A 22,924-nucleotide genomic window follows, 5' to 3' on the forward strand; every position below is an offset into this window, starting at 1 on the left:
AGCGCACACTGCACAGACACGATCGGTACGGAACCACTGGCATACGGGCCCTGCTCTAGGTAATGTGCTAATACCGAATGGCACTTGCCTACCGCAAAACGCAGCGCTGGCGAGCAGGTTGGGTCACGGTGGTCCGGTAAAGGGGCCAGAGAGAGGAGAGGAAGGATTGGGACAGAGCGAGAGAATTGTCAGCATTAGAACAACGCTGGCTGACGTATGTCTTTAGCGGGTGAATGGTATGGTAAGACTGGCCAGATAATTAGGGCATTAGAGCAGGAATAATATTCTGGCATTTGACACAGTCAACCGGTATGCCTCATGAACTGCGGAACACCGGACTGCGCTGTTTTTGAAGCATCTCATGGATGAGTATAGGACATCTAGTGAGATTCGGGAGAGGTCGGGTCGGCCGGGGTTGGCAGGTCGCTAGCAAGAGATACACCACCACATCACCAGACAGGCAGAAAGAATAGAAGCCTCGGTCCGTGCCTCCGCCGCCGCCGCCGCCGCCCCGCTCTAACCGAGTCCGGCCGAGGTAAGAAACAGCAAAGAGGGTTCGTCTGCGTGAACCCCCACCCATTGTCGATAGTTCAGACACAAATAGAAAAATATGGGCCACCAAAGCCTCAGAGGGAGACGGCAGGGGGCGGCGGCGGAGACCGCGCGTGGGCGGGGGCGGCGCTGCGTCAGGCTGGCAAACGCTACACAACTAGAGAAAGCGCGGCTGCAAGCTTGTGCAAACGACAACGGCCATGTTACGTGGAGAGCAGAAGATTAGGTTAGAAGGCCGCGGTCCCAGACTTCTCTTGGCGCGTCTTCCTGAAAGGCAGATGGGTGCGCTGTGACTACAGGGTGGTGGTGAGAGGGGGCATGCAGCACCCCGCCCACCCCACCCCAACTACACCCGCCCAACGGTCCACTGGGGCACCAGGACGCCGGCTAGATCTACGAAAAACAGCGCCTAACCCAGCTGGTAACATAACCAGCTTTTGTCGTAAGTTTAATTTACAGTTAGCGTATTTAGAGAGAAGCAGCCTTTTGCGTCTTACGAAAATGAGTTAACTTGATTTGCAGGGAACATTTATCACAGTTGAAAAGACTTGGTCCATTAACAAGCGCGCCATTTACTTCAAGCTTCCTCCCGAGGGCATATTCAATTTCATTCCGTCTTCGCTCGAATGGGCGACCGTTGCATGTTACAAGCAGATGAAATGTTAATAAGCTAAGTAATTCTGGCATATGTCCGAGTTACATTACTGAACTGCCATTCCGTCTTCGAGTCCAAATGCAATATCAGCTTGAGATTTGCTCAGTACATTGGGTACCGAGAGCATGCATCATTCAAACTATAACTTTCCGGCAACTATGAATTCGATTAAAATTTCACAATGTTTTAAATCAATATGGCCACCAGTGATGTAAAGATCACTCAGTTTCACAAATGGCATCTTCCAGCATGGCCTTCCCTATAGCTCCCCCTTCATGTTCCCCAATACAAAAACACACACGCGCACACACACACACGCAAAACGCCAGGCGGATCCGGAGCTGGCAGAGCCGGTACACGGACGCGCACACGCAGACAGATAGAGAGAGGGGCAGAGACAGCGCCGGAGTCGGTGTCAGAGAGAGAGAGAGAGACAGTGAGAACTGCGGCGGACAGGCGGACATTCTGTGCCATCCACGGGGCGCGGCGCCGGCCGGCCGGCGGGCACTCACCCATGACAAACTCCTTCAGCACCGTCTTCCGCTGTGAGGTGGACACGCGGTAGATGACGAAGTCGTTGATGCGCACCACCAGCGCGGCCGACATGAGCTTCCGCAGCTGGTTCATGACGAAGGAGCGGTGGGGTGACGGCGGGGGCGGACCTGCCGCCGGCCCGGCCGCCGCGCCGCCGCCGCCGCCGCCGCCCGCCGCGGGTGACTGACGGAGCGGAGGGAACTGGGGTCAGAGCGACGGCAGAACAATACAGAGACCATACCGAGACGTACGAGACTTACTAAGAGACCGCTGAAGTATATCATGGTACCGAACATAATTGAGGTTGAAGGAAGATAGGAACAAACAATGTTACTTTCAAATGGTGGATAAGGCAAATAATAGCCAAACCAAATAGCATAGATTAGAAATGCTCTAGCCATTCATGGTGTAGATACAAATGTTATGAACGGGTAAAGGCTGACGCTTGCAAAGTCAAATTCAAACATATGTTGTGATTCACACATTTTTCAACAGTTTCAGCAAAGCGTCTATGCACTGAATAAACGACACCCGAAACGCTCGGCTTTGAAATATCTCGATTGCTTGAAGCACCATCATTCATATCAAATCAACAGGAATTATTCAAGACTAGAACCCTACACGAAGTCTACAATTGAGACTGAGAGCACTGAATTTCAACCACCACGTAACTGAAACACTTATTTAAGTCCTCCATATTCAAACGCTCTCCGGCAAACGAATAGGATCGGCGAAATTGAGTTCATTCATTCAGGGAATGGCCTGCTCAGACTCGACATTGACCAACAAAGCCTCATATGGTACTGATTGAATAACCAGGTACAGCCCACTTCAATTGAAATGAATCAGGCTTAGGTAAAACCACACCAGCCAGCAGAGACAAATTGAAAGTAAAATACACTTATGCTAAAATTAGGAAAGACTTTATTGCAATGACGCTTCCTGTCAGCGCGTTTTATGCATGCGTGCACCAACGCAGTAACTACGCGCATCGCACGTTTTTCACATTTTTATTTAAACCCATCTTACTCCAACACTACCCACCGCGTTATTGAGGTGTGGCGGCGCGCGGTCCAGTTATCTACCCACCGTGTTATTGAGGTGTGGCGGCGCGCGCGCCAGCCGGGTGTGGTGCGGCCCGCCGTTGAGCAGAAGCGACGTCAGCCGAGAGCGGAACTCGCTGAGCGCCTGATCCAGCCACTGGGCCGGGATCGACTCGCCGTAGCGCACCCAGTGGCGCCGGTCGCCGTACGCCAGGTGGTACGGGTAGTAGTCGAGCTCGAGCTGTTTGAACGTCACCTGCAGCGCGCCGCCGGCCTCCAGCTCCGGCGCGCACGAGCGGCCCTCTGTGGGAACAGAGAGAGGGGGTTAGTGAAGTGGCGAGAGTATTGGAGGAGGGTAGGGGCACCGAACAGTGCGCCGCTGGTACACCGGCCTCCAGCTCCGGCGCGCACGAGCGGCCCTCTGCGGAGCGGAGGGATGGGGTTAGTGGACTGGTAGGGACACTGGGGGAAGGTAAGGGCACCGATAGAACGGCGTACTCCGGTCCAACGGCCTCAAGCTCCGGCGCGCACGACCGGCCCTTTGTGAAGCGGAGGGAGAAAGGGTTAGCAAAAATATGAGCAGCCCAGGGGTGGAGTGATTCGGATGGTACTTCATAGGTCAAAACTTCGCAATCTAGCCCTCCATGGATTGGCTGGATGGTCCTCTGAGGGTCTGGAAGTCCTCTGAGTGGAAAGGGCTGGAAGATCTTCCGTAACTGTCTTGGTCCGACGTCTCGTTAGATGATTGCATCACTCGAACCCGCAGGTCGTTTACAACTTTTGGAACGCCTCAACGGCAACATCTATACATACACCGTTTATAACACTGCAACTCTTGTCGATCACAAATCGAATGACGACAGGTAACGTCGTTATCGACCTATATAATGGCGTCTCGGGAAGAGAGGAAATCTAATCTGTGTCGGACCAGATACGGGAACCGACTAACCCAATCACAGGTCAGACAGTGGATGTGAGATCACATCTATGATACGGCCGGTGTCGCAGCTCTCTGATCTTGTGCAGCTCAGAAAGACCGGTAAACAATGCCAAACGTGACTCCCAAAATAAAATCTGTGGTTGGGATTCACATGCTCCCACTAAACACTGCAGCCAAACTTTAGCCAGTTTGCTCCGTTTTCTTCTTTGGTTATCATTTTAACACAGAGGTGTCAAAAAGCTTGATTCAGTCTGCAAAGTCAGCATATTAACACCACCCTGCATTTATTGTTGACTACGCCCAGACCAGTTCAAAGCCCCACAAGGTAAACTCTGGCGCCTGGCCAGCCGCCGGCGAGACAGCAGTTTTCCAGCTATCAGTGGAATTTAGTCCCAGACAGCTATGGCGTAGTGTCTGCTGGGTCGGTGGGGCGCGACTCGGCTCCAGGCTCACCGCAGTGCGGGGAGAAGGAGCGGGAGCGTTATCGTCGTCTGACATTTGGTGCACACGGTGAAAACGGCAACAGGCGACGAATTGATGGGGAGAGGAGATAAGAGGAAAGGAGAGGTGAAGCAGATAGGAGAGAAAAGACAACGGGAGAGCTGGAGCGGATACGAAAGGAAAGGAGAAGAGATGAGCAGAGAGAAGAGGAAAGAAGGAGAGGGGAGAAAGGAGGAGAGGAGTGGAGAGCAGAGAGGAACAAAGGGGAAATAAAGAACAAGGGGACTAACCAGAGGGACAGACAGCAGATGAGCGTGTATAAGCAATGACCATGGACAGCAGCATAAGACGGGTTCACAGATGAGAAAAACGGTATGTCTTTTCCTCCACAGAGGACCAATACAGACAAAATGCTGTGGCATGTCTGCTTCTGCAAAAAAAAAAAAAATAAAGAAAAGGGAAACCAACTAAAATTCACTGCAACACACAGTTTCATAAATGAGAAAGTGCTTGTCATATGCAATGAAATTATGGGCAGTAAGGTTCATTTACGTGGGCAGCTGAGCCGCATTTTCATAAGCTAACTGAGAACAGCACCGGGAATAAATAATAAACAAAGCACAGTTCTCATTATCAACAGCCTTGTGAGCTGTTGCAAAGCAAGGCCTTTTCTGGATTTAAGAAAAGCTGTTTCCAGAAAACGTTCCGTGACATTTCGTAGAGCCACATTTTCCCTCATCAGCATAATTTCATCAGCATAATTCATTTTGACGTGCACAAAATTGCTTGTAATGTAATGCTCAGACCTCAGTGCTTCTGGACATGCTAGAGTTAAAAAAGGTGGTTTACTTCAACCAAATCAAATCAAAAGCTGCTGGTCTTTTCCATTAAAAAATATAATATAGGTCGGTCGTCACTGACCTCCCGGGTCGTCGCAGAGGTGCAGGTCGATTCTGTCCGAGTAGAGGTGGTACGACGTCTCGACCACGTCGTACTTGGCAAAGACTCGCGACAGCGCCGTGTTGCCCTGACTGCGGCGGGTCGACTGGTTCTGCTGTGCCTGGTACTCGGGCAGACTCTGCCGAGGGAGAGAGAGCAGGCGGTCAGGAACGGTCACAGGGGGCTACTGCGGGCAACAAGGGTCCTGGGAATGAGAAAGGGGCTGCTGTTTATGCTGTAATTGAGAAACTTCTAACGACATAGCTTCTGACACCTTCAAACACTATCACTCAGGGTCATTCCATGCATCGGCGCTGACTATCACAAAACGACTCCATACAGGCTGGCAGCTCGAGATGGGGGAAAACAGATGGCATCACAGCGCAACAGGGTCACATCAGGTCATTCACAGTACCTACACCGGGCCACCTGGATCAGTAATAACGCGTTACACTGCCACGGCAGAGATCAGCGCATCACCGATGGATCACCGGCAAATGCCACTGGATTAGGCCGGCTCAGTGTACGACGCCCAAGCGAGGTTTAGTCACTGCCACTGCCGTACCCTGAGCTTAATTACGACTACGCACGTCAGAGCAGCAGCCCCGCTACGGTGCCCACTCTCAGACGTGCCTTCTGCCATATTGCAGACGGGTTCAGCCCGCGGGGCTCAGCCTGCAGCTATCCATATGCAGATTGAATGTGCATCTGAACAGGCCGTTTGGATATTCATCGCATCACGCCCGTGCCACCGAGTTCAGACTGCTGCCGGCAGCCGGTGGCGTCTCTCCCGTGGACGACTGACACCCGCTCATCACCGATAGAGGGTCGAACGACAGCCGAGGGAGGGGCGCGCGCCGCGCCTACGACGGCCCATGACACCCCGAGGCACCCTACAGACCGGCGAGCCCGTCAAAATGATTGACCTTTCCGCGGAACGACCAAGCCGTGAGCTGGCGAGCGCTGAATGAGAGTTCCGCTCGCATAAATGCAAACTAAAGCGACTACATTGGCTCCCTAAAATGCCCTGCACGTTGAGGCGACGACTTCGGCCGTCAAGCAATGGCAGCAGAGAATGATAATTTATAGCTTAATGGATCAACTAACTTATTAGTTACGTTAGTTACGACTTATTGACTTTTCGCTGAGTGCGTGACTCATAAGAAGGATCCACGAGTCCCACCACGTACTAAGGGCTAAGTAGAAGACGGCATGGGCGTGAGTGTCTAAATCCTGTACAGTGTACAGGGTGTCTCAAAAGTTCGCTTACACATTTCCCATGTCAATAAAGCATATAAGAACCGGCCAAAAATCTAAGGTTTTGGTGTCCATGTGTACACTAGACAAATATGCATGCTTTGACAACTGATTCGGAAGGTTGGAAACCAAACCCTTTGCTGTATCTCCAAAAATATTTGCCCATACCGATTTTAGTCACTCCGTCAGCTGCCGGAGGCTGATAAAAGGTTACCAGCTTTCAAGCTCTTGTAGGGGAATCCCCCGCAGTTTCTGCGTCGGATTTAGGTTTGACGAGCTCCCCGGCAACATCCGCTTCTCCCTGAAAGCCGATAGCTTGCATCGACACCATCCGTGAGTATTTTGTAGGTCTTCTCTGGCGCTAACTCCTTCATGAATGACTGGCGCCGACCTCCCAAGCACCATTTTCCTTTTCAAAACAACCCCATTCCTGAACAAATGGGAAGTGCCAGGGGCAAATTTTTCGCAGCATATCGTAGCAGAATGTGTCGGCTATCTGTTTCTTAGACACATTTTGCAAAATTTGCAAATCCCGAACGCTCGTCATTCCCAATGCCAAGACCTTCGCTGGGTTCCGGAGTGTTTTCCTCAGGAGAGATTCTGCTTTGTAAACGGCCAAAACCTGTCCATCGTGCGGTTTTGTCCGGATTTTGTGTGTAAAAGAAAGCTATTTGCTCCAGATCTGCCTCTTGAAACTTCGTTAGATAAAACTTTACATTAATTGACACTTTTGGAGGGTCACTTGTCCTCGGCATTGACGATTTTCGCATTATTTTCCCTCAAAATTTAGCGTTATAGATATTATAAACAATTTTAAATGATATTTTGTCTTTATTTTATGATGACCTGCAATTTTTGAAACTGGGTAACCTCTGTCTGTGAGCTTCTATTCAGTTTTCAATAGTTAGGACTGCATTTTCAGCTGCTTTCCGGAGCACGAGTCTGCTGCGGTACAAGGGTCGTTCAAAGCGCTGTTAGTCTCGCATGGTTTTGTCCTTCAAAAATTTTAGCCACCGTTTTTATTAGATGACCATCATGTTGTACTCATCCTCGCCGACACTTTGCCATGTGTCATTTCCGACCTAACCATTCCCATTACTCGTGAAGCAGAGAGTTTCTCAGCCGACCCGAGTATGCGACCTCCATTTTCATGCCTGATCCATGGTCAGAGGTGAACCCTTTTTGTGTGCTCATGAAGGGTCGAATGCGCTTGAAAACAATGAAGCTGCTTGAGGAAGGTTGTTACCAATGCCCATGCAAAATTTCGACCGTTAATTTCATGTTGATTCAGAATTATTGACAAAAAAGCATGGCTGGTACCTGTAAGCGAACTTTTGAGACACCCTGTACAGTGTACAGCTACGGCGTTTGGGAGCTTCTAACATCGGACTCATTTATTCCACAGGAGCTAAACAGCTAAACGTGCCTTGAAAACGCGGCCAGTTAGCTCCCTGAAGGAGACAAATTTTACCACTGACAACACCCAACGGTATTTAGTCAACCGGAACTGGCTCAGAGTTCACACTCATACCGTCAGTTCATCCGAGTCCTGGGGGTCACAGGGTATATGAGTCAGCAGCAGTATCGCGGACCGAGCAGTTGTTTATTTCTCCAGGCACCGACAGAGCCTGGGCAAGACGGCAGGGCGAACGGAAAGGGCACGGACAGCGAGGCAGACGGAACGGAGCGGCTCTCATACTGGCAAATTTCTTTACCCCGTCAGACGGATGGAGGGAAATATTTTCCACACAGTGCCGTTCGTGATAAATTGACTCATCTCCTGCAGTACTCCTGCAGCACTTTTACTGAACGGCCATCGCTCTCAGCACTCTGCAGCCACACAAAAGCCACTCTACCATCAGTCAGATCAGGCAGACGGGCAGACGGACCGAGCTTTCCACCCATCCCATCCAGCGCCGCTGCGTTGGGTCGGAGCCCCCGTGACGACTTTGCCCGCCGGGTGTGTGTTGGAGGGATGGAGAGGAGAGACCCAGGGGGAGAGGGAGGTCATTAGCAGTCGCAGGTCGCGGGGAGGTGCGCTGCACACTCCCCACCCCACCGCCTCGTTAGTGGAGCTGCAGCAGCCGACCGGAGCGACGCTCAGAGGTCGAAACGGGGGGAGATAGGAGGGGAAATAGTGGTGGGAAGAGGAGCAGGATGGTACGAGTGAAACAGCTCGCACGATAGCCGCGTACATGATACGGGAAGAGGCCCGGAAGGGTACTGACTTAGAGGGCTCCAGGCTGGGTAAAGTGATCATGAGAACGATGGAAAAATTACTAAAAAGATCAGCAGTCCTAGTTACTTGAATAAGCATTCAGCACCACCGGCAACACTGTAAAAAAAAGTTTAGCATTTGGGGTACTAACGGCTGCTATTCGTAGCACCTTTTAGCGTCAAAAGAACCCTACGACGTATTAACAAAGAAGCATGGTGCTAATACTGTGCTAATGATAGCTAACATTCCCATCAAATATTATAAGTTTAGATCACCTATTCTTCTACTGAGCTTAACGTCTACTTCTGCTAGTACCCAGTCCATCAGTGAGTGCTCTTTCAAGCTGGATTTCTAATTAGAACCATTTTAAGTGTTTTAGAAGTTGGTAATGCTGAATATGGTGCTTACGTTAGTATCACAATAGAACCGGACATGCTTACAGAGGAAACAAATTTGAAATTGGCGCCAAAGAAAGTAGCTAAGCCCTGCTTTACAAATCTCTGGGAGTCTTATCACCAGCCCTTTAGCACGTTTTGACGGCGCAGAGCGATATGCGCATGCGCGTGCCAGCTGTTTCCGGCCACGTGTTGCGCCATTTTAGTGGAGTCCGTTGGTCGTGGTGGGAGTGTGTGCACGTGCTCCGGTATATGAAGTGAAATGAAGTGAAGTGAAGTGCTCCGGGCACATGCCACCGAGTGATAGCTCTGGAATGATAGCTTAAATCAGCTATTATCGGTGGAATCCGTCGTGCGTGGCATGGGAGTGCGTGCCCCTGCTCCGGGAGGCAGTGAGGTGGAGGGAAGTGCAGTGCAGCAGTGCAGTGAAGTGAAGTGAAGTGCTCCGGGGCCGGGTGGTACATGAGCATTTGCCACCGACACATGCCACCGACACCGACGTTGATCGACTTTGGTGAGTCTGACACGTTGTATCTTTTGACATTATCTTATATTGTTTAAGTGTTTCATATTCCGACTTTGGCAAATCGCGCTTCTTGGTCTGAAGGAAAGTTGTGTTGTTTGCGAAAATAGCTCCCAACAGAAAAAAATCTTGGAACTGATCCAATTTTTTTTTTGCTCCAGGCATGGGGCCTGGTCAGTTCTTCCGTCGACTACCACTTACAATGGAGGACAACTACGACAACAACACGGGGTCTCCGGTTCCGTCTATCACTAAACGCCGTCTGGTCGTGGATGAGGTCGAACTTATGACCATGAACGGAACGTCGTTTCAACGACCCCCCCCCCCGCCTCCCCCAGTCGATCTCGCGTTAATCGTCGGTCACTGCGAGTGTGCAGGTATATGAGCGACCTTTCGTTATTTCCCGTGCGTTTGTTTGTGTATATATTTACATTTGTTTTTCATGCAGATGATATGAAGTGTTAATAAATGTTCCATTATTATTTTTTAATTTTATGATGTGTTGGATGCTTGAAAGATGCACTTACACGGGAATATTGCAGAATGCAAAACACAATCATTGAGACTTGTAGTTATCACTTATCTAGGATATAACCTTTTTTGCACGTCTTTTCGGCCTTACAAAATTTCCTTTTTGGTAATTGATTAGTCCTTTTTGCAGTAACTGGTGAAAGTATGTGCTGCTAAAGAAAGCAGTTTTTGCGAACTTTTCATGCAGCAGCTTTAACTAGTATAGATATTCTACTTTCAGCCCCAATGCTTTCGTTAGCATTATTCTACTTGTCGTGGGGTAACAATAGCGCTAAAACGGTTCATATGTGAGTACGGAAGGTACTAACTGCATGCTATTCTTAGCACCTTTTAAAGTTTAGCACCGCTAGGGTACTGAAAATTGGTCTAGCAGGTGTAGGGTACTACATTTAGTACACGGGTGCTAAACAAATATGGGTACTTATATTAGCACCTTGATACTAAACTAGATCTCAGTTAAGTACGAATAATGTGCTTAGCTTAGCACCGCTAGGGTACTGAAAATTAGTCAATTGAAAAGTACCTCTATGGTGCTAAACTTTTTTTACAGTGAAGGAAAGGCAGATGGGGAGTGAGAGTTGGATAAGGGATCTGATGACAGGGCTTTCAGATAGGTAAGAACCCACCTATGTGAGAGTATACCGCAGACGTTATTTTATGAGCTGATAAACCGTATGTGGAGGCCTGTGCCGTGACCACAGAAATGGAGAGAGCCGACGACCAAGTTCATCACGATGGACGCGGTGACTGAGGACAAAACGGACGGCCGGACACGATATTAGACGTGACCTCATCACAACCAGCTGATGAGGAATTCCTGAGCATGCGGCGAGGAGGGGGACACGAAAGGACGAGGGTCGGTGAGGAGCAATCAGCAAGGTTATTAGAGAACAGTTGATCTGTTGAAGACTTGTTGAAAACTGTTGAGAGGATATCGATGGGAAAATGCCGGTGAGAATCCCATAATTGCACCTAAACTATAGGTAAACGAAGACTAATGATGCGACTAAAAGAGTTGCAAAAATCGATGTCCAAGGAGGTGGTCTTCAATATATGAATGACCGTGAACTTTTCACTCACAGCCCGCTATCCCAAACTCTCAGTCAGGCATGTCCGGGAAGACGAGATAGGTCGGAGTGCACCAACCACCGAGTGAACGTCAGGCGGCCGGACACCATACCCGCAATGGAGATTTAGCATCACATGCCTGTTCCTGTATATTAGAGGAGCTGGGTCAATGGAATCAGACCAGAGGCCTCAGCTTTACGTAACGGCGCGGCTCCTCATTGTGGTGGACCGCGTGGAACGAGCGGCTATAGCCACCGCGGTGTCGAGAAGAAGGCTATGGGGTATTACGGGTAAGGCGGGTCATGAAAGCGAAAATACCACGGGAGAGGCATTGTGTGTGGACGTAGGAAATCATCAAGAGCACGCCACCGTAATATTTATGAAGCCAATTCCAAAAAATTTATAAAATATCACAGAATGCTTTAGATTTTATGTGGCTAAAATACATCTGATTCCCACGAAGACAGATTTCAGTGACTGAAGACGCACTTCCATTTTACACCATAATGCCACAGACAGGAGTTTTCGCTGAGTGCCCATCATTCCCACCCGACGATTCGCAACAAGTCAATGGCGTCGCAACCAAACATTCCGACCACGCCCTAGTAGTCGCCGACCGGGCAGCCTTCTGTCCCAGCCAGTTAGTGCGACAGGGGCCAGGCCAGTCTATTGGCGACGACCGCTGCTGATGGGACCAGGCCGGTCCATGGGCGACGACAGGCGATGGGACCACGGCAGTCTATAGGTGACGGCAGGCCTACAATGGTGGTCGGCGCCGCCCGCTCGATGGCTGACCAAAGGATTGTCGGTTGTCACCCGTCCCAGCTTCACTGACTCGCCGGTAATCCAATGGTCCCGCCTCTTCCCACCTGAGTCCCAGCGGTCCCTTACAGATCCCTAACGAGTCCCACCGGTTCCCCCTGTGTCTTAACAGTCCCCACTAACGCGTTGATAGGATTAGGGACCGTCCATCGTTCCCATCTCAGTCGTCCCCAACAGTCCCCACCTGTGTCCCCATCGCACCCCACCTGTGTCCCAGCGGCTCCCCAGCGCCCCGTGGAGCGTCCCCCGTCGTGTGGTCGCCCCTCTGCGCCAATAACGCCGCGTACGTAACGCTGCGCCATAACGACAGGCGTGCCGGGTCAATAGCTGCCACCTCCGCCCCGCCCCGGCGGCAGGCTGTGCGGCCCGTCCCTGCCTGGCGTCGGACGGACCGGCGACATATACCGGGGTTACATGAGCAAGTAAATGCGTATCAGGAACGGATTTTCCTATTCGCTCACCATTGTAGTCCGTTCTCTGCTCATGTAACCCAGAGCATAGGCTAATGCCGGACGACAGCCGGCAGAGGGAAGCCGCTCAGTACCTACTGCTCAATGGTGAACGGCTCAGACCAGCACGCTCGTGATATCGTTTGTTAGCTACCAAAACCAAAGTAGACACCCTACAAAAATGTCGTTGCTATTTGAAAACCAGATTTCCTTCCTAGCCATCGCTCAATAACTTTCCCGGAGCAGGCTTCGTCCACTGAGAGATAGCTCTGTTTCATCAGCTTTCCTCGCTTTATTGGACAGCCAACAGCGCTGATGGTTCTTCGCTCACTTAAAAGTGCGCAGGGCACGGACCACGGCGAGAGGAAAGGCATCGCAGCCATTCGCTGATCAGTTTTCGGACCAAGAGATGTCTTTGAGGGCAGCGCGACTGGGATGAAAAGGTGTTTATCACGCACAAACACGCACACGTGTGCACATACAGCACACACGGCTGGGGTTACCTGACCACACACTACAAACATGGAGGTGTGTGGAAGCCGTACTGGCAGGGAGGGAAATGGGAGGGAAGGAAGGGAAAGAGTGAAAGGGAGAAAGAAGGTGAGTGAGAGAGGGAGGGAAGGAGAGAGACAGAGAGGGAGAGGGAGAGGGAGAGGGAGAGGGAGAGGGAGAGGAAGAGGGAGAGGGAGAGGGAGAGGGAGAGGGAGAGGGAGAGGGAGAGGGAGAGGGAGAGGGAGAGGGAGAGGGAGAGGGAGAGGGAGAGGGAGAGGGAGAGGGAGAGGGAGAGGGAGAGGGAGAGGGAGAGGGAGAGGGAGAGAGAGAGAGAGAGAGAGAGAGAGAGAGAGAGGAGAGAGAGAGAGAGAGAGAGAGAGAGAGAGAGAGAGAGAGAGAGAGAGAGAGAGAGAGAGAGAGAGAGAGAGAGAGAGAGAGAGAGAGAGAGAGACAAGGAACAGTGGTTATCTACATGGTCCACCCACAAAGCCATATCAATGCTGTAATGCGTGGGGGAATCCAGAAAGGCGCCCAGGGAGCCCAGATAGCTGCTTGTTACACCATTGGGAACTGACCGTGGAAGGCCCCAGGTCCGTGTGTCACTTCGTTCTACGCACAGTGTATTCAGTATTGGGGGAACTTCTGTTTGAGAGGTGAGCGAGGCATAGTCAGGGCGAAATTAAATAGTCGATGGTGATGGCAGTGACATCCTCATTAGGTTCTGTTGAATCTTAAAGGGACCCTCCCACCTTCAAAAAAGTTAATGAATTGGCATGGAAGTGATGTCCCTTGGTTCAGAAAGAGCGAAAACGAATATCTACCAAATTTCACCGAAAAATACTCACTGGTTTTCAAGATATTAGGCTTTTACTTTTGTTTACTTTTTGGGATCTCCCCTGTTACTAGCGACTTTATTTGGAAGCAATAATTTGGCAGCCTTAAAGTGCGGCAGACGTTGCGCGCAAAGCAGCGTATACCACCACGTGTTAACGATGGTTTTAGTCTAAGATTTAAAAATCGTTAGATCTCCGCTGACGTCACAAATTCTAAGGGGGCATTCCAATGCATTAGCCCCTTAGAATCCGAAAACTGCAAGTTTGAAATTCCATATCTTCGAATTAAAGCATTTTTCGATGTTGTGAGTGCCCAAACCGGTATTTGCAGGCCATGGCCACCAATTTGGCTATCTCAACTCAAAACTAATGTTAAGGTGGGAGTGTCCCTTTAATTGCACAAACTAATTTGGAACTAATCAACGACCGATACTCATCAAAGGCACATCAAAAGGGTTTCAGTCAAGTCCGCCATCGCCCATTGCTAGCGTATCAGCTTTACATCCCTGTGCCTGATGGAAAACTCGCGCATAACTGCTGGCAGCCCGAGCCATAAAACTACGTGTTGCTCGCTTTTACCGTCGTTGAACATGACAAATGTTCAACCAAAATATACCAGCGCTGTCTGGCGAATGTGTCAGGGTCGACGGACATTGAAACGGGCACGGCCCTTTCTCAAGTGAACTCATCGTTGAAAGATTACGCGGTCTTCACTCACGGGCAGCTCGCGACAATTGTGAGACACGTCGTAGGACGTGTCTCACAGCCGTGCCTCACGAACGAGCGGTTCTAGACTGGGACAGAGTGGCATGCCTTTCCCCTGTCTCTCAGCCATGTCTCCTCAGTCCTCAGCAAGCCTCTCCTAATGTCTCCCCGGCGTGTCTCACTGTCTCTCCGGTGTATCTGAACCACCGTCTCCTCGGCGAGGCTCTGCGGCTATTCCCCCCAACGTGTCTACCCAGCTGCCAGCATGTCTCCCCGGCGTATCTCCCCAGCACGTCTCCGCGGTGACACGGGTCACAAAGGGCGATCTGGCGCGGCGGTTCTACCCGTGGGAAATCATAGGCACACCGCCCGCTTACCACGCCCACCAAGCGGACCGATGACCACCTACACTAATGCCGCCCTGACGCCCCCGCGCCCACGCCATTCACAATGCATACAGTGAAATGCAACGAATGAAACAATCCAAAACAGATCGTCGCTCCACATTGCCCCATAATTCATAACCGCTACAGTGGATTATTGGCTGAAATGTTAGAGGTCCAACCATGACAAATAACTGCAGAGGGCTGGTGCTGCTCTAAAGATTAATACTGGCCTGAGGATAGAAATAAAGTAAATTGAGCAATCACTCCATGTGCTTAAGGAAGGTCTTAGCTTCAAATCGGTCGAGTGGGTTGTCAATCAAGGAGCATTGAGGTTGCTACTGGAATGGTATCGACAGACATCACCCATTGGCAGCGTAAGACATCGCACATTTTGTAGTGTCTCGTTATGTAATGCGGATTGCGAAAAATAATAAAATACCAACCCTATTGAGTTATTGACAAAACCAATGTGCTTCATTCATACTTACTTCAAACATGCATAGACCGATTGCAGCCCTGTAGTGTATGTCAAAGAATGAATTGCATCGTAGAAAATAGCTTTATTGGTTTAACAGAATTAACGGTAAAGGCTTGAAAAAAACCTATAACTTGCCGTTTCACCAGGACGAATATCAGTCTGTCCAAAAGGATCGGTCTAACCATGAATTGCCAAAGCTAACGGCACAATGTGAAGAAAGTAATTATTATTTTAACGCACACAACGCTCACTCAAACGACTGTGTGACGACCTGCTTCTCTTCTCACTTCAGTTGCACACTGTCAGCCCCGCAGCTACCGTCAGTCCAATTAGCTGCGCCGCTCCATTTTGACGCTGTCTCTGTCTCCAACAGCTCCCAGTGCTAATGTTATTCAACGGATTTCCACCAGACGAGAGGAGAAGCTGGCGTGGAATTAAAGCTAAAGCGTAGCTACAAGCAGACCGAACCACAGGCCTGCTGACTTCTCGGGTTACTCCAGACGGGTCTACAGCTGTCCAAGTGTCCAGTTTAATAATAAACCCTTCCCTGTAACTCAGTCCACAGTTGGTCCATTCCACAGTTCACAGTCTTGCTCAATCCACCGGTAATGCCGACAGTTGACAGCTTCAAGTCCTCTGTGCCGATTCCTGCTCCCGAACGACTCTTAGGAACGCTGCCGTCTCCCGAAGCCCGTTAAACGCTGAATCATCGCCGGCACAAATGGAACCTTCGCCTGTTAGCGAGCAGCAACGAGACGTGTGCCGGCTCAGAATCTAGCGCTGCGAATAGACTTCCAGAATGACTGGTCCTGTGAACAGCCTCTGACGATAGTCTGTCTTGCAAAAGCCACCCAGGTTAGCACGTTTATAAGATTGAGCGTTGCGCTCAATCTTATAAACGTCGTGGAATGGATATGGCAGCACTGGCTGAAGTTAAGCTGCAGAAAACGGCTATTAAATGCAAGATGGTTTTCACGCATCTCAGTCCATCGTATGTTGACAGTCCAAAGAATCATTTTGTCGACTCGGATCACCATTTGTCGGCAATGGTATCACTGTCAATGTTACCAAATGCCGTAAATGGAATAGTACGGCCACAGATAACAGTAGTACTACTGTTATCTGTGGTACGGCATTTTATAACATTGGGATGTGAGTAATAGTATCCTCTGACGAAGCAGCCGCCTGGCCGCCCAGCAGCCGAGAGTGACTGATCCTGAGAGCGCATCTAACAAATCGACCACCTCGTGGTCGTCCCAAGACGGTCGTCACCGGATGCTCAGATCAGTACGCTACCCTGGATTACACAATATATTTGCGGTCAACGTTCTTACAGGGATTACAGCCTACAGCTCCCCTAGATTCTGATCCATCATCGTTCATCACAATCACAAAGTGAATGCGTTTTATTTATAACACTGCCCAAGTAGAAATAATAAAACTGCCTTCGGTTTACAATTGAAGTATTTGAAAAAGACTGCTTCTTACGATAACGGGTTCAACTAAAATGCGAATGCTAAGGTATATGTTTTAAGTAAAAAGTGAGAATGAAGCGTGAACGGATGTAGTGAGTTAGTAGTGGCCACTGACGGTCTTGGACGTGACAAAAAAAAACACCTTATCTCATCGTGCAACCACCACACACCTTTCCAATATGTCATGACCGTGAAGACGCATCCAATAGGTATGCTACGAAAGCTATCCAGCGTCTCTCAAACCGCATCGAGAGGCAGACCTCTTCTATGTGAGCCCCGAGGCCCTACGCGATTGTTGTCTTTGTCTCCTCCAAACCCACTCTCACCCTTCCGATCTATATCGTCTCAGTGTGCCGCTCTATCGAACACCCTGTCCCCCAACTCTCCCGGCATCGTCCGTCGGTGGAGCGGGTCACCACACACGCACCGACGACCTGTGACCTTTGAGGGAAGGTCAACAGGCGCCGACGGGAGCGACGGCAGCGGGGGCGGCGGAAGTGGCGATAAAAGGGGTAGCCGCGCAGACAGCTATGGCTGCCCGGCAACGAACGATGAACGGAAGGGGAGAGCGCTGGGAGGAAAGCAAAAGAAGCGACGGAGGAAAGAAGGGAGGAATGAATACTGAATAGTAAGAAAGAGGGAAAAAGAGAGAGAGGGGAGAGAAAGAGGACATATGCCCTGCAGTCTCATTATTTGCAACTTTCCAGCTATTAGTGAAATCTTACAACCACTTCACATGAACATCCAGTCTGTATTGTTACAGCCACTGTGCCACGCCTGAGGTCATCTGAAGCACATAGGTCAACGGTCAACCTTCCAGCTGGGACACCTACTAAACCAGAGCGTCAAGCGACTTTGGTGGACAAACAACAACGGTGTTGACATGAACCAGAAGACATTACGAGGTTATGCGTCCCGACGTCACATTTCCGATCAGTCCCGAACTCAGGACGGCCGCGTACAGTACATAGGTACAGTACAGTTGTGCGCGCCTTGGTGAAACAGTTCGCTAAGCGTGACAGGGACTTCAAGTTGTGGAAGGCGACACGCACTAGCTTCATGCTGTTCCAGGAAAGTGAACTTTATCGAGCAGATTTCTGCCGAACATCCCAGAAGGTTGTATAAAGACATGCGTGACAGGGGCCGAAAGCCGCAAGAACATCGTGTCAACTTCGTCCGGAGTTCTGACTCATACTCAGTCTGTCCATGAAATCGAAGTAACTCTAACGAACACAGTACTTTGTCGACAATTCACAGACGTTAGACCACACGAAAAGGATCGTTTTAAACTTTTTAAGTCCGTAGCCAGTCATGGCGAAATAGCCGGTTCTATGAGAGCTAAGATTTGATACCAACGATTTATGGCAGCGAGTCACACATTAGCGGTGAGGTTGTGAGGATGTTGGAGGTTTCAATGGCACGACAACATGTCAACATTCCTAAATATATAAACTTGGTTGTGATATCTTATGGTATGTGAAGCGTTTTTTTTTTTTGCATCTTGTGGTATGTGAAGCTTATCGAATGTGTATCAGTACATGACATAACTAGCCATCAAAATGATGCCGCTGAAATCATTTGATTTTACTGGCAATATTCATGTTACATCGGATCAACAAACGTTTTCCACGCTCTCCTGTAGTAATATCATTTGAATCCCTCAATCCAGTGGTTTCAGCGGCACGACAGCAGGTCAGCATTCCTAAATATATTTTTCAACAATCGTCCGGCCTGCCATCCCAGCAGCCACAGCCGGCGCCACTGTTCGCCCTGGTGACCGATTGCTGACCAAGCATCTGAACGGCGGCCCAATTGACCAGACCGCTCCACTATGGTTGGAAACGGCCTCACGGATGGCCGTGGGCAATTTCGGAATATATGTATATTTGGGGTGTCATTCTGTTGGAAATTGATGAAATGTTTTGAATTGGGCAGCAAAAATTATTTAGTTGCGCATTTATTCTCCATTATTGTACGTGGAATCGGGAGTTTCTGATAGTGACTTTTTTAGTGCGCCGTCAAAGGTTTAAACAACCGCGCTGTTGATAGCATGTGGAGTACCTCCATGACGTTGTAAAACTGGATTATTATATATCAAAATAATCCTTGTTATGTTGGCTATCGAGTGGAGTGACTCTTTTTACCATGCGTGTTCAAAATCAGGAACGGCATTGCATTCTGTTTGCAGTGTCACCACAGCAATATTTGCAAAATTACGTTTATGTTTCATTGGACATACAAAAAGTTCTCCATCGACCTCCATTGAGCTTTTTGGCAGAATAAATCTCTGTTCAATTCTGCGTAAGGGGAACGTAAAACCAGACTGCGCACTTGTGCGCAAAATCGTCCGTGAAGCTTCATCTCCCGAGGCGTACCTACCCGTCGCTTCGTTAGCACCAGGTCGGCGCGTCAGTCTTGCAATCGCTTATCCTTATAAATGATGGTAAGAAGCAGGGTTGCGGAGTCGTGGTGGCGCCAAATCCGACTCCGACTACGACTCCGACTCCTGACTCGTTGCCTTGACTCCGGCCGACTCTGTCTCCGACTCCGGACCCCTGCCAGTGTTTCGGAGTCGTGATGGAGCTGTTCCGATTCGGACCGATTCCGACTTCCACTGCGGGCTCCTGACCGACCCCGACTCCGACTCCGACTCCTGGCTCGTTGCCACGACTCTGGGCGACTCTGACTCCGACTCCGACTCTGACTCCGACTCTGACTTCGACTCCGCACCCCTCGTAAGAAGTAACTGCTCGCCCCTGCACCTGGAGTATGGATATCGTGCAAACGTGTATGGATATCCTGGAGTATGGATATGGATATCCACCGACAGAGCAGACATACAGACATGCTGTAAACGCCATTACACTGCCAATACCATGGCAAATCAAATTGCTATCTATGGTTTTTGATCATCGTTCTACATTTTCCAAAATCTTGAACTGAATGTTGGCAATTTCTCGTGACTACTTCACGACCATGACGCATGCATTTCTGAAATTGATCTTTTTTCAACCAGCCAGGTACTCGTATGATAAAATGAATGTCACCATCGTGTTCTACGCCCAAAAGTACCCATAAAACATGTGTCATGCATGGGCTGCGAATAGGTACCAGTTTTAATTTTCGGGGTTATGTTCTTACCTGATTGACCTGACTTTGACCCTGGCCAGTGGCCTATATTTGACTGACCCCTACATTGATCTGACACTCTTTTAGCACTTATATGAAGGGTTGTGACAGTTGTGACAGTTGTGACAGATTGTTTAGGACCAACTGATGACTGAATTTACTTAGGACCAACTGATGACGATATAATCGAAACGCGAAACGCGAGGCACCGATTGCGAGGTTCTAAAGTCCATGCTACTGAAAGCCCGATTTCAAGTGTTTGACCTGACTTTGACCCGACCTGTGACCTCGAAATTCAGCTTTAAAGTATTCATGTGAATCGTCTCGTCGCGTTCTTCTTTCGTTTGCCGCGCTTCGTGCGTTTCGCTGCGCCTATTTGTTCGCGAGTTATCGGCTGGGGGCGTTGAACGCCCCCCCCCCCCCCCGGCAAACGGCGGATGGGGAAATACCCCAGCAACTGCCGGGTTAATCTGACGCATGTTTTGTCATTTGATCGTCATTTTATTTCTTACTTTTTTGCCCAATCTAAAAAAAATCATAAATACTCTTTCTCCAAATTTTTGACCCTTTATGACCAATAGTAAGACACTGTGCGTCACTACGTTGATATTTCTCGCCCTAAAGCATAACAACAATATCCATTCAGTAATAGCAGTATTCAAAACATGTTCAAAATGCCTCGCGATATCGATAACATAACGAAAGACATAGGCGACTTATAACATACTTGCAATGATGACGTCACACATGCGTGACGTGACGTGACCTCGTCATTTCTGAGTTACTGTATGATGCACGAAAGACACTGGTATACCTATGCAAAGTTTCATCGCAGTCGGTCTACGCATTAACAAGTTATGGGCAAAACATTTTTTCGCGTTGACCCCCGGCCATCCGTGAGGCCGTTTCCAACCATAGTGCGCTCCACCGATGACCCGGTCATTCGTTTGATATTGACTCCATCAGTGCCCGGACGTTAGGGCAGGAGGGGTGCGGAGCGGGGTTCAAACCAGGGGACTGTGTCGTTTGCTATCGATCAGAAAGTGTAGTTTTATGCCCACGCCGCAACTGAAACCTGACGCCATGAAAGGAACGGCATACAGCCTTTCAACGTAGCTATACAGACAGACATCAGGCGAAGTCCGGCTTCGGACACGAAGTGCAGCATTGGTTGGAATGGAACAAAGCTAGCGTAGGTAGCTGACTAGCACCACGCTTGTACTTAAAAGCACGATGTATATGCCACATGGTAATTACTACACCATAGACCAGGGCAACGTCAAAATGAATCGATCACTGCATCACTCTGACAACTCAGAGTCAAGAGAAAATGCCGCCATTATGCCAACACACATAAGGTACACAAATTCGCCCCCGGAAACAAATAGCCGACCTTCGTCGGACTCAACTAGAGTGATTTGCGGATGCTTGTCATTCGATAGGACACTGGGACATTGAGGTTGTATGATGAAGGTCGCTCTCGCTATCATTGCACTTCTTAGCACAGCGGCTAGCTGCGATCACTTGGGAATGAACAAAACAAAAATGGCGGGCGAACAACGCTCAATGCTCCTGCAGTCACCAGGAAAAGACTACAGTCACCCCAAGCCAAACAAAAAAGATTCATTTTTCACTCAATAAAAGAAGTAAAAAAGCATGCCGATCAACCCAGTCATGGTATTCCCATGCAGTCAGCCCTCTGTCCCGATAACAGCCCCCCCCCCCCCCCCCTGGTGGTCAGATCGGCCGACCGGGCTCGTTCGTCAGCGGTGGCGGCGACGTCCGGCATTGTGACGATGGCTAAGTGGTTTTCGATCGGTGCTCGATCACCACTATCGCCGGCCAAGTGAGTTCCAATGAGCCCCGCTGTCGTCATGGACGGACGGGGAACGGGTGACGACGACGTGCGGCGAATGAGAGGCGGAAAAGACGGTGCACTGATAAACCACGCCGAGAAATACAGCCTGTAAGGCCAGCCTACAGGCTTGACGGGCGGGTGTAGGGCAGGGGCCTGGTAACCACAGGCTAAGACGCAGGGCCCACGCCATCCTGGCGGCCGCAGGACTCACCTCCAGTTTCCGGACGGCCTTGACCTGATGGCTGTGTTCAGTGGCCTTCTGAATAAGTCCCGATAGTGAGTCGAGGAAATGGAGTGCCGCCTTCATCTGTTCATCAGTCAGCACCCAGAGCAGGTCGTCGAGGATGAGCACCAACCGGCACCCCATCACCGAACAGTCTGCGGAAAAACAGGGCCAGAAACCCGGTCACACTCCATCACTGAACTCTTATACAGCCAGAAGTGAAGGGGGCGGGACAAAGAACAGGGTCAGAAACTTGGTCAACGGCCAGCAAAGAACAGTATGCAGAGGCGGGAACACGGAGCTGAGTCAGAATGGGAAACAATCAACAGGAAGTGGAGTCCAAGCGGGGGAGGTCAAAATAGGCAGCGGTAAGAGCCGACCAACGCAGAGGCTGAAGGTGTGGACTGTGACTGGTGGTAGGTGGGTATTAGGTAGACAGAATCTTGTGTGAGAGCTAGTATTTGGACGTTACTGTTGCCTAACATTTCACCGCAGTTCACTCAACACATCAATATGTCCCCCTAGAGAGGTAGCTCAGGTTGGGATTTTCAATAGAAAATCACAATTCTAAAGAATAGTGACTGTTCTTAATGGAAAAGTCCCAAACTTCGGCTATTCAAGTAAAACACCTCCTTGCATATGTCCGGTCACCGAACAGACATGTGCAGTGCACACTGCACAGCCGCCTCACATTAGCCCCGCGGGATATCTACTAATTCAGTCAGCGACTCAGTGTCGTGAAGCCACGGCAGCCGGCAGGTGCCAAGTGTTATAGTCACGCTACCGCCGGCAGAGACCCGTGCCTGCCGCCGGGCAGTTAGGGCAGGCTCGTCGGGCGGGGGTGAGCCAACAGGGCTATAACACCCCACACGGCGCGCCCAGAGAAAGGCGCCGGTGCACGACCAGACACGACAGGGGCGGGACATTGGACAGCAGCGTTAGTTCAGACACGCCAGGCACGACAGATTGGGCCGGACA

The 22,924-nt window shown here is 50.0% G+C and overlaps 1 protein-coding gene across 2 annotated transcripts in view; it reads right to left on the reverse strand.

Moving 5' to 3' along the window:
• Positions 1 to 22,924, reverse strand: part of LOC122367502 (UHRF1-binding protein 1-like) — a 55,817-nt gene that overhangs the window by 14,111 nt on the left and 18,782 nt on the right. For both annotated transcript variants that reach the window (XM_043340612.1, XM_043340613.1), the window contains 4 exons: positions 21,935 to 22,101; positions 5,087 to 5,243; positions 2,831 to 3,087; positions 1,720 to 1,924 (listed from right to left, as the gene is read on the reverse strand). In XM_043340612.1, coding sequence (XP_043196547.1) covers positions 1,720 to 1,924; positions 2,831 to 3,087; positions 5,087 to 5,243; positions 21,935 to 22,101 — 786 coding nt within the window. The remainder of the gene's footprint in view (positions 1 to 1,719; positions 1,925 to 2,830; positions 3,088 to 5,086; positions 5,244 to 21,934; positions 22,102 to 22,924) is intronic.

This window comes from Amphibalanus amphitrite, unplaced genomic scaffold (assembly GCF_019059575.1).
Source record: "Amphibalanus amphitrite isolate SeventyFive unplaced genomic scaffold, NRLGWU_Aamphi_draft 000874F_arrow, whole genome shotgun sequence".
NCBI lineage: Eukaryota > Metazoa > Arthropoda > Thecostraca > Balanomorpha > Balanidae > Amphibalanus > Amphibalanus amphitrite.